This window comes from Colobus angolensis, unplaced genomic scaffold (assembly GCF_000951035.1).
Source record: "Colobus angolensis palliatus isolate OR3802 unplaced genomic scaffold, Cang.pa_1.0 Scaffold91, whole genome shotgun sequence".
NCBI classification, from domain to species: domain Eukaryota; kingdom Metazoa; phylum Chordata; class Mammalia; order Primates; family Cercopithecidae; genus Colobus; species Colobus angolensis.
In genome coordinates, this window is record NW_012123043.1 from 159,671 (window position 1) to 172,302 (window position 12,632).

At 32.8% G+C, this 12,632-nt stretch overlaps 1 protein-coding gene across 1 annotated transcript in view; it reads right to left on the reverse strand.

The window, feature by feature from the left end:
• DENND1B (DENN/MADD domain containing 1B) overlaps window positions 1-12,632 on the reverse strand; it is a 273,857-nt gene that overhangs the window by 107,679 nt on the left and 153,546 nt on the right. The window contains exons 9-10 of the mRNA XM_011931685.1: window positions 6,127-6,227; window positions 484-529 (exon numbers count right to left, since the gene is read on the reverse strand). Coding sequence (XP_011787075.1) covers window positions 484-529; window positions 6,127-6,227 — 147 coding nt within the window. The remainder of the gene's footprint in view (window positions 1-483; window positions 530-6,126; window positions 6,228-12,632) is intronic.

Genomic DNA, 12,632 nt, shown 5'->3' on the forward strand with positions numbered 1-12,632 from the left:
TTAAAACTTAAGGCTATATTCTAAAGTTAATGATTAGTATATTAAAACCACATTTAAGATATATATACTGATAAATGGGAACATAATGAAGTCTGCAAAATAAAAAATTTTACTTCATGACTCATAAGTACATAAATTTTGACTTTCAAAATACAGGTCTGAAAAAGAGATATAAATGATCTCAAGTTGCCATAAAAAAAGGCAATTGATCAAGGACTGAAGTTTTAGTATTTAAAACTTATATGATTTCTACCAAATACAACCTATTTTTATGGGTTTCATGCCATAAAAAATGGTCATTTAGTACGTTAATTTAAATGAAATTATTTCAATGTTGTCTTTTTAAAAATGATAAGCATAGTCTAAATATGAAACAAGTCACTTCTTTGTCCTATTCCATTGATATTCCTTCAAAACAAAACTGTTTTAACTATTATTTTATGAGTTAATTTTATCACTATCTCATGTCTGAAAGATACTCACCTCTATGAGGCTGGAGTGTATTCCAATCAGGTATGGCATTGGGGCACTAAATTAAAAATATATATATGCATAGATTCATACAGTTCATTAAAACTGAAACAACAGTATAAGTAATTCAAAATGATTAAAAATTAAATGTATTAGATGCTCAGTTCCAGCATAACACATTATGGATATTCAAAATTATTCAATATATAAAGCTCAAATTTAATCTTAGAGGCCATTAATATATTTAAACTTAAGGTTGCTTTTTATAAACATCATAAAGTCATTTATAATTTAATCAAGAGTTATAATGTCTAAAAAGTTTGTTTGTTGGTTTGTTTTTAACTTAAGAAGAATATCAAGGTCTAGGCCATAGTCTGAATTGAATCTTTTCCATATACCTCATAGCAAATATATCCTAAATAATCATCAAATTTATTTACATCCCTTTTGCACATCTTTTCCTATTCAATTAAATTCTCATTTCTATGATATTCTTAATATATATCTTCATTGATACATACCTCCTATGTCACCAAATATTAGGGTCACAGGGTCAGTCTGCAAATATTTATCAAGACTTATTGTTTGTCAGGCACTGTTCTGGAACTGGATGTACAAAAGGAAACAATTTCCTCACCTACTGTGCTATCTTTCCCCTCGTATACATTGTCTTTTATTTACTTAATTGTATAAATTCAGATTTATCCAACTTTCACTTTTATTAATGAAATAATTTTAATAAATTTAAAAATATTTAAGTGTGAGAATAATCTTGAATTAATTAATTCAACACATGATATTTATAGCATAGCAGGTGCCAGGCCTTAGGATAGAAACTTGAGAACATAATAGACAATATAAACAGAATATATTCCCTATGGGTTTTATACTCTTGCAAAAAATATAGATACTAAATTTTTAATACATAAAATAAGAATTACTGGTTATTTCAGAAATACTTCTCATGAAATACAAGAAGAAAATTATTCAACTTGACATTTCAAACCTAAAATATTATCTAACAGAAAAACATGAGAATTGACAGATATCTACGAAGGCAATAGTGGATATATGAGAAAATAGCTATTTTAAAATAAAACATTTTTGGCAATTCTTTTACAGGCATCTTTGTGCTCTATTATCACACACCTTTTCTGTGAATGCAAACAGATAATCCTGTTTCTCAAAGGATTTGCATAATTTTCTAAACATCATTGTCATTATCAAAACAGAGATGTCCAAATTTCTGTGTGTTCACTTTGCTACTGAGAACCAGCAATAGATTACACAGGCACCCTGACAGACGCAGAGATTTCAAAGTAATCTTAAAAAGTTCCAAATTTATTTAAAGATGGCTAACCACTAATCTATATATCCAGAATTTACAAAGTGTTAAAGTTCTTATTTTACTCCTCATCAGCCTGTACATTCTAGTTCATTACTTCTTATTGTATTAGAGTCTAATTCCCAGTTGTCTTTGCCCTTTGTAGCTCTGTTCTTTCCTATTTATTTTTTTAATTTGAATGCAAGAGACCATCTGGAATTGATCTGATATTCTGGATACTTCACTCGGCTGAAAGTTGAGAACTTTTTATAGGCCTTGATATCCTTAAGACCTAAGAGACTTTCTACCTTCAAAAGGAAACAGGAGGAACAAATGTGGACTGTTCCACGACTTCCCTAGTTCAAGTTCTCATCCCTGAATTCATTCTGGGGCTCCAAAGAAGACTAAAGTGCATATCACTAGCAAATCTAGGCTTCCACAACGAGGTTTTGATAACTTTAACAAAATGAAGTTAGGCAACTCCCATGATCTTAAATATCTCAATCCCTGCCTATATCCAAAATAGCATAAAATTATTAAAAACACTGCATAAACTTCCAGTTCACCTCAAGTTAGCTTATCCTACTCACAAGATTTATAATACAGAAAAGCCCATGCAGTCTGAAATTTCAAAGTACATTTTAATGAAAGAGTTTTAATAGTTAAGCCTTCTAAAAACAATAATTACTAAGTCCATTTTACAAATGTTGGTGGGATAAATGGATGGGTCAGAGTTTCATAAAATCAGAAGCAGACTGTGAAATAACCTACTGAAGTGCCAGCAAATACATATAGGAAAACATTTTTTTAAACTTTATGGAAGACTTACTTATCTTTCGAAGTATAAAAAACACATTTATAAAAATTAGTAAGCTGGCATAAAAATATCAATTAAAAAGCTTGTATGCAAAATGTAATCATATAATAACTTGAAACTTTTAAAATGGGATCACTTGTTACATCCACATGTTCTCTTCTCACCAATTTCTCACAAAATCCAAAACACGGATGTGAGAACTGTAAATATTATTAACCTAGAGACTAATTTCCTAAAATAATTACATTTTACAGAATATAGAGTGAATAGTTACTTCTTTCTCACAAAAACTGGATTGTGTAATCCTAATATGAAATCACCCAAATCTCATGAAACATAAGTTTGCAACCCTAGCTTAAATTTCCTAATTCGATTAGAGCATTATCAAGTCAAGAAGAAATTCTTGGCAACACAGATGTTTCGTCCTCTGTGTGCAAAACTGTCCTAGATCTTTCTTTCAATGTAGTTATTTTGCAAAGATGGGATACAGAAACTTCCATATGATTGCTGCTTCTTTTTGGTAGCAATTATCTGTATTTAAGAATAGCTCTTTTTTTTTCTTTCTAGGTTTTCTTACAAAGAGACCACCAATGACATAGACTATAACAGCAGTCTATTGGGGTAGTCTGAAGTATACAATTTTCCATTTTTTTTTTTAAAAACCTATTCTCTCAGAAGCTAAACCTGCTCCTTTCATAAAAAGAAGAGTCATATAGCCTAAACAGTGACTCAACCATCCATGAACAAATAATAGATAATAATAATTTTATTAGTACTAAAGTCACATTATCTGCCATGTGTTTATGGATTCAGACAGGTTAAGAGTGCCTTGCAACATCACAGGTTTGCCATATTAAAGTACTCTTATATTGGCTGATTAGGGAAAAATGCAGATGGTGTCATTTCCTCCCAGGCACCTTCTAAGCTACCAGGCAGTGTATGCCACTTCTTTTCATGTGTTGCCATCCATGGTCCTGCTGTGCTATGTGTACGCATGTGTGCACATCTAAGTATGTGTGTATTTCTTGTTATCTGTGAACCCTGCAAGGGCAGAAACTAAATCTTATTCGTTACATTACACATTCACAGCTTGGCAAAATATTTAGATGGTCACTAAATGTTTAATGAACAAATGAATGGATGAATCAACAAAGTAACAAGGCTTTATTGGTGGACCAAGATGTGATATTCATCCATGGTCACAAGATGGCATTATGGCTCTCCACAGTCCAACCCACAGCAGAGCTACCAGCTGCAAAAACAGAAATACTTTATGAAGGTAGGATTACCTCAGGAATCACAAAGTTCCAATCATGCCAAAGAGTTAGCAAATATATATCTTTTCCTATCAAATCTTCATGATACTATTTTTGAACTGGAATATTCATAAAAATTATTTAATCAAATACTGTGACATTGAAGGGATGATCTGTAATTTTTTTCCCTTTTACATATAGATCAGTATGATTTTAACCTCAAGGATGGAAATGGAAGAAAACCATTTACCTTAGGAAACAGTTTAGTTTACCAAGTTTTCTGATGGCTGTTCTTTAAAAAAAATATTATATTACACTACTCAGTTCCTACGATAGAAGCTGAGCCTATCGTTGTGACCTTAAGGTTCAGGAAGTTTCAGATAACTTCTTGTTTGAATATCACTGATTCACTCTTTGAACCAGGGAGTTTTGGCATGGAAGCTGTTAGAACTCAACCCAAAGGCTATTTCAGACATTAGAAACTAGAAAGAAAATTCCAGGGACTGAAATATGAAACAAGTTTCCTTCATTGAATTTGATGACAGGTAGAAACTATCAGAAAAGCTCTGGAAAAAATTAGTACAGAACTGCCTGTGTCATAGAATAATTTCTAAATAACATTTTAGAAAATCTTAAATATGTAATTCATTACAGATAATTGAACTTAATTAAAGGTGTGTTATCTCTTAAGAGGTTAGAACACTTTAATATAAAAATTAAGATGGCACTAACATCATATATAAAATGTAATTCTAAAGATATATTATATAAAATCATATATCAATATATTTCCAAATACTGCTGTAACATATATTTTTAAATAAGTAAAGTTTAATTACTGAACAGTATATGCAAAGATCTACTGCATATGTCAACATAAATAAATGAGAGACCCTCCCTTTAAGGAATGCTAAAATACTACAGGTGTGTTGGTTAAAGAAAAACTCTAAAATGAATAACAAAGGGCTTATTTATAGATTTAGCTTTATTCTTAGACTTGTGTGTATAACGCTTAACAATATAAACTACATTCCTATAGTTTCCTGCCAAACAGTTTCTCCTTTCTAGTTCTCAAACAGCATAATAGCAATGGTAGGTCACTGGGCACCTACTTCACAGCATTATCAATTCTAACAATATTACCATGCTGTGGAAACACAACAATATATTAATATAATCAATATGTGGCCAAGTACATGTGTTGTCACTACAATCACTTCCTCTGAGGAGTTAGTCATAAAAAGTTAATAGAAACCCTCTATATATTAACTTAAATCATTTTTAATCCTTAATACTTTCTGCCTTTTATGAAATAAGAAAGTTAAATGAATGCATTGATTCTAAAAGTGCTGTGTTTTAGTAACATTAGCCGTGAAATAAGAAAACACATTAAGGTCAAAATTGTTTCCTTCTATGTGTGTGCACAATGGTTTAGAGAAAAAATCCCATCACATTTCTTAAGAATTAGGCTACACCTGCAGAAGATGATTATGCAATAAACATAACATTTCCCCCTCTAGTTTTGAGGAAGGCCCAGAAGCTGCTATTTAGAAGTCTAATCCTTATCTAGACTCATGATAAGTATGCAGATTCTTCCAGGCGAAGAGAACAAGGAAGTTCTAGAGGCCTGGTTATTGGGTGGGATCCCTTAGGAATTGTGTCTAATACCAGGAAACTTTTCAGAATTACTCCCAGTACTTTTCAACATTGCTTTTCATGGTGGTTCAAGGCTGAGACTTTGACTTAAACAAAAAACAAGAATTCTTGTATTAGAGACAACCCCTTTGTCAGTACTTGGTATTTGGTGGGCTATGATCGAAAAAAGAGGGGTACAGAGGTGTGTTCTGAAGTAAAGGTAACGAGAGTATGCCCTGACAGAGACAATGTGGTTTCTGGCAGATTTGCCATACAAATTCCGACACCTGGGATACTGAGTTCTCTAACTGACACCATAACTTCTATACAGTTTTCCTAAACACAACTTAAGACTGTTATTTTTCCTATTTTGCATTGAGTTATCTAAATGACTGCAGAAGAAATTCACAAAATCTAAAGAACTTTATGTTTGCTAAGTATAAATTTGTGCTACCTTTGAACAGAATTATTCTGTCCTTCATAAAAGCCATCTTTACTATTTATTAAAATGTAAGTTTCTGTGATTTCTTTTAAATATACCCCCAAGTTTATCTAATTCACAAATAAACAGATATCTAATCATGAAACCTAAATTTAAAGGAGTCTGGCAAAAGCCAGCTTACCAGCAGTAGTCCAGCAGGTGTGGAGGAAGCACTGGGATGTATATGTGTTGCCAGTACATGGGGTATAGAAGAGCAGCTGATCCATGGATACAGGCAGTTAACTAAAATTTGTAAAAGGATAACAAAAATAAGTAGCTGCTGACCTTCCAAACAAAAAGCAATGTTCAATGTATCAACAATGAACAGTAATCACAGAACAATTTACATAATGACATAAATCACATTGTCTTTACCAATTCTACATGTAAAAAGTCTTATGTCTCAGAGGCCCCTCTGAAACGTATATAAACAGCAAAAGTAGCTTCTTGGGAATCATGTAGATAGTTATAATCATCTGAAAATACAGAGCTTGGGATTGAAAACTTAGAACATAAGTAAAACTGAAAAATTAGGTGTGCATCTTAGAAAAATTGTAGGAAATTACAATTTATACAGCATAGTTTGTGTATCACTCAGATTAATATAACATGATTAAATATGGAAAGGAAGAGAGGCTGAAAGCTCCTGAGGGATATCATTAGGGCAAATTGCCAAAGAATGAAACATGAGCCAGTCAGGAGAGTCTGGAAGCTGCAAAAATATCAGGGGACTTGAATGTTCGACAGTTGGAGCTTCAGTAATGTGTGAACTGCGGGTTATGGTATCAAGAGACTCTGTTCACTGACACATAGAATGTCACTATTGACCAGCGAACTGCCCAAGCTTGACAGCTGTACTACAGGAAGCCAAGTATATCATAATTTCATATTTAAACTGTTCATTCCAGATTAACATTTTGTTTCCTAGCTTTATATCACAACAGCTGTAATTACATTGTGCTATTTTAAAGGTAATTGCCATTTTAATTGTTTTGTTTTGGTAAGCAGTTAATTAAACATTTTTTAGTGCTTAACAAAAGGATATCGCTTTTTTCTTCCATCTTCTGACCCTCATCAGAATTCTTTCAATATGACTTTCTTTCTATTTTAAATTATATTTCCATAAATGTAAAGTCATTTTTATGCATAAAGCAATAATTAAATCAGTATTCTTAATCATTTTAAAGTTTTGCTATAGTCTGTATTTCAAGGTTACCAATTAAATTATTTTATTCAACTTGAAGATCAGAATTTTTTAAAAATCTGAAAATGAACCAGACTTTCTATAAACCATTTTCTCTATCATTATACAAACATATTTAAAGAAACTACATAATAATCCACAATTAATTTTAAAAAATGAATGTACACAAAGCAATCCAAATCCTATTAATAGCCACATTTGTCTGTTTAAGCACAAAGTAGTTTCATTACACAAAAAGTCAATTAAAATAATTCAATCTGAACCAAAACCAAAAATGTTTATTCAAAGTATATTCATCTTTGCCATATGTGTTATATTTTTTCCAGTCAAGTTTTTAATCAGTTTTGTATGGCAAATAATGTATTTTGATTTCACTTGGGATGTTATCATTAAAGGATTTTACTACCTTGTACTTACAAGCTTTAACAGGTTATCACAATATTCCTTCAATAAATATTACTTTTTAAATTCCTTAATTAGAGCCTACAATATGCCACTAGGAGGCATTCAAATACTTCCATTTAACAATTACAGACCATGGATTTATTTATGTTACAAACTGCAGCTAGAGGGAAATGAAAATGGGGTTGATCTAACTCACTGTGTCAAATTCTCCAAGAGCTCTCAGGTACTCCTTAGTTGTAAATTAGGCCTCTTTAAAATTGTATTAACTATTTCCACCCCCTTTTTAACCTGATGGGCTAAAAGAGCTTATGCAGTTTTGAAAGCAGCTAATTATTCAATTTCTCAGTCTGCACACAGATGACTTTTTAAATAGCTCGTTCAAAGCCTTAAAAACAACAAAAAAGCCTTTTTTGTTACTGAGCAAATAAAAACTGTAGCAAGAGAAAAAACACGTTCATAAAGTGAGGTATTATATTTAACCTCACTTTATTTCACTGCGCATTTTTTTCACTGGGAAATTTATTTCACTGGGGATACCCAGAGTCCAAAGCACTCTACTAAATGCCATGTACATACTTTCCCTGCCTCCTTACTGGTCATCCTTAAATGAAGTTTTATTAGTTATTCGCTAACAAAATTCAACATTATCTGATGAATTTGACTGATTTCTTAGAGGATGGTTTCTGTAATTATATGCAGAGTCACAAAATTTCTGCAATGGCCAGCATCTGGCAGAGGGTTATGCCTGCTAATTAAGATCTACCAGGAGAGAAGCAAGCTCTACGGGACTTGGCAACTTTCTGGATGTGGGGTATAGGTGACAAGGAGAGGAAAAAATATATGACAACTCCTCCCCAACCACAGTTCTGGAAGTAAGCAACCAGAATGAATTATTAAAGGTAATATAGCAAAGTGTCAGGTTTAAGTAGAATTATAAGGCATCTGCTTTAGCAAATATTTATTCTGTTAACCATGAGACACCTAAATGGAGATTTCCAAAGAAGATGGAAGCATCCCAAAGATGATCCCCCATATTCACCTAGTAGCATGCAAGAGCTGCGAAACTTAAAAAAAATGAGAAAATATTATTATGGCATATTCTTTTAGAGATGATAGCAAAGTTACAAGTAAATAGAATAAAACAAATTTACTAGAAAATTTAACACATTCATATGTAAATTGCATAAAATCATAACATGTATATTACAGACACAAAATTAGGGCTCTGCCACCAACAAGCCACATGACCTCTAGCACACCTACTAATATAACCATGTCTCAGTTTTCTAATCTTTAAAATAAGAACTCTATGCTAGATGATCTGTAAGTATTTTCTCTCATAGATCAAGCATTCTTTATTTGTAGATCAGATCAGTTCTATCTTTTTTATATTCTTACATATTGAGATTTCTTCTGTCCTGGTGGCTAATGGAATACTATGACTGGACTATAATTCAGATCCACTTTCAAGATATATCTAAAGGTTTAAGTGCTTTAAAGTGCTTTCATAAAGTCTCTAAGTGCGCTAAAGTCCATAAGGTAATTATGCAACTGAAAATATTATAACAATTTATTTGCTTAATTCAACAAAAATTTTGAGTGCCTGCTATATGCAACCGAAATCCCTATGACGCAACAGGGACACAGCACTAAACAGAACAAAGTCCCCATTTCTATGGAGCTTATGCTTAGTGGAAAAAGCAAACAATAAACAAGTAAAATAAACATTGTCAGAGACGAGATCTATAAAGAAACCAAAGTAGGGAGTGATGGGGGTGGGCGGCTATTTTAGATAGGAGGATTACAGAACAACTCAAACGTGGTAACATATGAACTAAAACCTAACTGAAGGGAGAGGGCAAACTCGTGGATTTGGGAAGAAGAGCATTCCAGGTAAATTAAACAAGATATTCAGAAGTCCCAGGTGGGAATATGCTTGGCATCTTCACAGAGCAATGGGGAGGTCAGTGAGATCAGACTGGAGGAAGTGGGAGAATGGCAGATGAGGTCAGATAGAGAAGCAGAATCAATGATCAATGACGGAGAGCCTTCTACGACATGGTAAAGATTCTAAATGATATTCTGGATGACATTTTTACATACCTCTGAAGAGAGTGCTATCATAATAAACTATTTACCTGAATCATTTTGAGAATATACAAATTAAAGGAAAATAAACTACATATTTGAGAAGTTTGGTTTGCAATATAAAGTACTACAAAGAAATGAGAACAATTTAATAAGCCAAGTAAGAAGAACCTTATTAAAGTTATTTATGATATATAGAATCTTTAAGCTTAATGAAAATGAAATATCATATAATCTTCCTTTGCGCTAGAATTACCCAAGTATCATATGTCTGATTAGCGACAGGGCCAGGACTCCACGTTCTAATATCGTCAGTTGCTTCTTTAATACTACAGTTGTTCCTCACGAAAGCAGAGAAAAGGGTAAAGGAAAGAATTTCCATGTTTCAGTTCAAACATATTTCTGGCATTATATCCTGAAACTGAATAATACACTGCTATAATTTTCAGAGAAAAATGAATTTACCAAATAAAGGTTTATGGAAAAACATATTCTTATCTTTATGTAGCATATGAATATTTAAAATGCACATGTATTTTCATAAAGCATACCCAATATATTAAATTAATATAGTTCCAAAGAGCTGACTAATGCAAAATAGAAACATTGGGAACACTGATTTACTATGGACTTCAATTACAACCTAAGTATATATGTTAATCATGAGAAGGGACAAGAACTAATGCCCGTGAAACCAGACAGAGAAACCTGACAGTAAAGGTCAGCAATAGTTAACTCAGTCATAGAACAAAGGCATTTGAAACTTCTGGTTCCCAGGTCACCAGGTCTAAACATAGATAGTGCCACTGAAAATAACAGCAGCAAATGTTTATATAATGCTTACCGTGTGCCAAGAACTGTTATGAGCACTTGAACTACTCATATCTAATCCTCACAACAACCTCATGAAGTACCATTATCATTATTTCTACTTAACAGATAGACACTAAGACAAAGTTCAACCAACTGCAAATGATTATACAGCTTATAAATAAACAGCAAAGTCAGGATACAAATGGAGGCAGGCTGGATCCAAAGTATAGTAACCACTATTTCAAACTACCTTCAATACATAAAGATTTTAAATTCTCCTCATTATAAGGCTTTAAATAACATCTACTGACTGAAAATACTGTGTTTTATACTAATTGTATAATAGAGAATGGATCTTTGGACCGAACAGTCAAACAAGAACCACTGACCTTTGTATGAGAAATCTATGATAGACAGAGATCTGATTTACAAAACTTTCCTCAGGCAACACAGACTGTAACTACAGCAGGAAGCTAATAGAACAGACTCTCCCAGAAAATGTTAAAAGGATAAGATCATTGATACAAATTCTACAAGTTATCATCTCAACTTATGTCTGTGAGTACACCTAAGTTTGAAACTGAACCAAAGTTGTCCTGCTTTGTGATAAAAAATCTGATTTGTTCTTCTTAAACTATATTTATTAGAAGAAATCAGCCTATTAATAAAACTAGAATTGTTTTAAGCAATTAAATAGGCATGTATTTTCAGGTAGGAGAAAAAGACATTTATCAGACTCCCATGGACATAGCAGAAAGGTAATCCATCTAGTATAATCACCACTATGAAAAATAGCACAATTTTAACCAGCACGCCTTACAGGTAAAGGTATCATACAGACACATTACTACTCACACTATTCTAGCCTCTGTATCACCTATCTAGATTGTGCCTCATTCTTTTATAGAAATCCTACACTTCAACTAGAGTTATATGAGTTACTGCAGGGTTAAATGAGTTACTGAGTGGCAGATTTATATTCCCCAAGAAAGCATTTATTAACAAAATCTAAGAAACATATATGAGAGACCTCACCTGATTTTTAACTGAATCAGTATTTAATTTAGGAATTTAAGCACTATAAATAACTATAAGTATAAAGAGTAAACTGCTGCAGATGGGAATGTAATGAATTCCTCATAAAATTTTTAAAAAATTAGTGGAAACCATAAAGAAAACATCTGCTTAAACATATTTAATTTATATTCACATTTTAAAGTTTAGACCAAAAAAGGTAGCAGCAGGGTATTTGAAAACCACGACATTAACTACAAAATAGTCTCACTTAAGCAAAACTCTAATATTCAAATTAAGTGAGACTTATAAGAAAATGTTTGGAGAGTATATATTCTATATAATGCAAAAATAATTTTTTTATTATTATACTTTATGTTCTAGGGTACATGTGCACAATATGCAGGTTTGTTACATATGTAAACATTTGCCATGTTGGTGTGCTGCACCCATTAACTTGTCATTTACATTAGGTATATCTCCTAATGCTATCCTTCCCCACTACCCACCCCCTACAACAGGCCCCGGTGTGTGATGTTCCCCTTCCTGTGTCCAAGTGATCTCATTGTTCAATTCCCACCTATGAGTAAGAACATGCGGTGTTTGGTTTTCTGTTCTTGCGATAGTTTGCTGAGAATGATGGTTTCCAGCTGCATCCATGTCCCTACAAAGGACATGAACTCATCCTTTTTTATGGCTGCATAGTATTCCATGGTGTATATGTGCCACATTTTCTTAATCCAGTCTATCACTGATGGACATTTGGGTTGATTCCAAGTCTTTGCTATTGTGAATAGTGCCACAATAAACATAGATGTGCATGTGTCTTTATAGCAGCATGATTTATAATCCTTTGGATGTATACCCAATAATGGGATGGCTGGGTCAAATGGTATTTCTAGTTCTAGATCCATGAGGAAGCGCCACACTGCTTTCCACAATGGTTGAAGTAGTTTATGGTCCCACCAACAATGTCAAAGTGTTCCTATTTCTCCACATCCTCTCCAGCACCTGTTGTTTCCTGACATTTCAATGATTGCCATTCTAACTGGTATGAGATGGTATCTCATTGTGGTTTTGATTTGTGTTTCTCTGATGGCGAGTGATGATGGGCATTTTTTCAT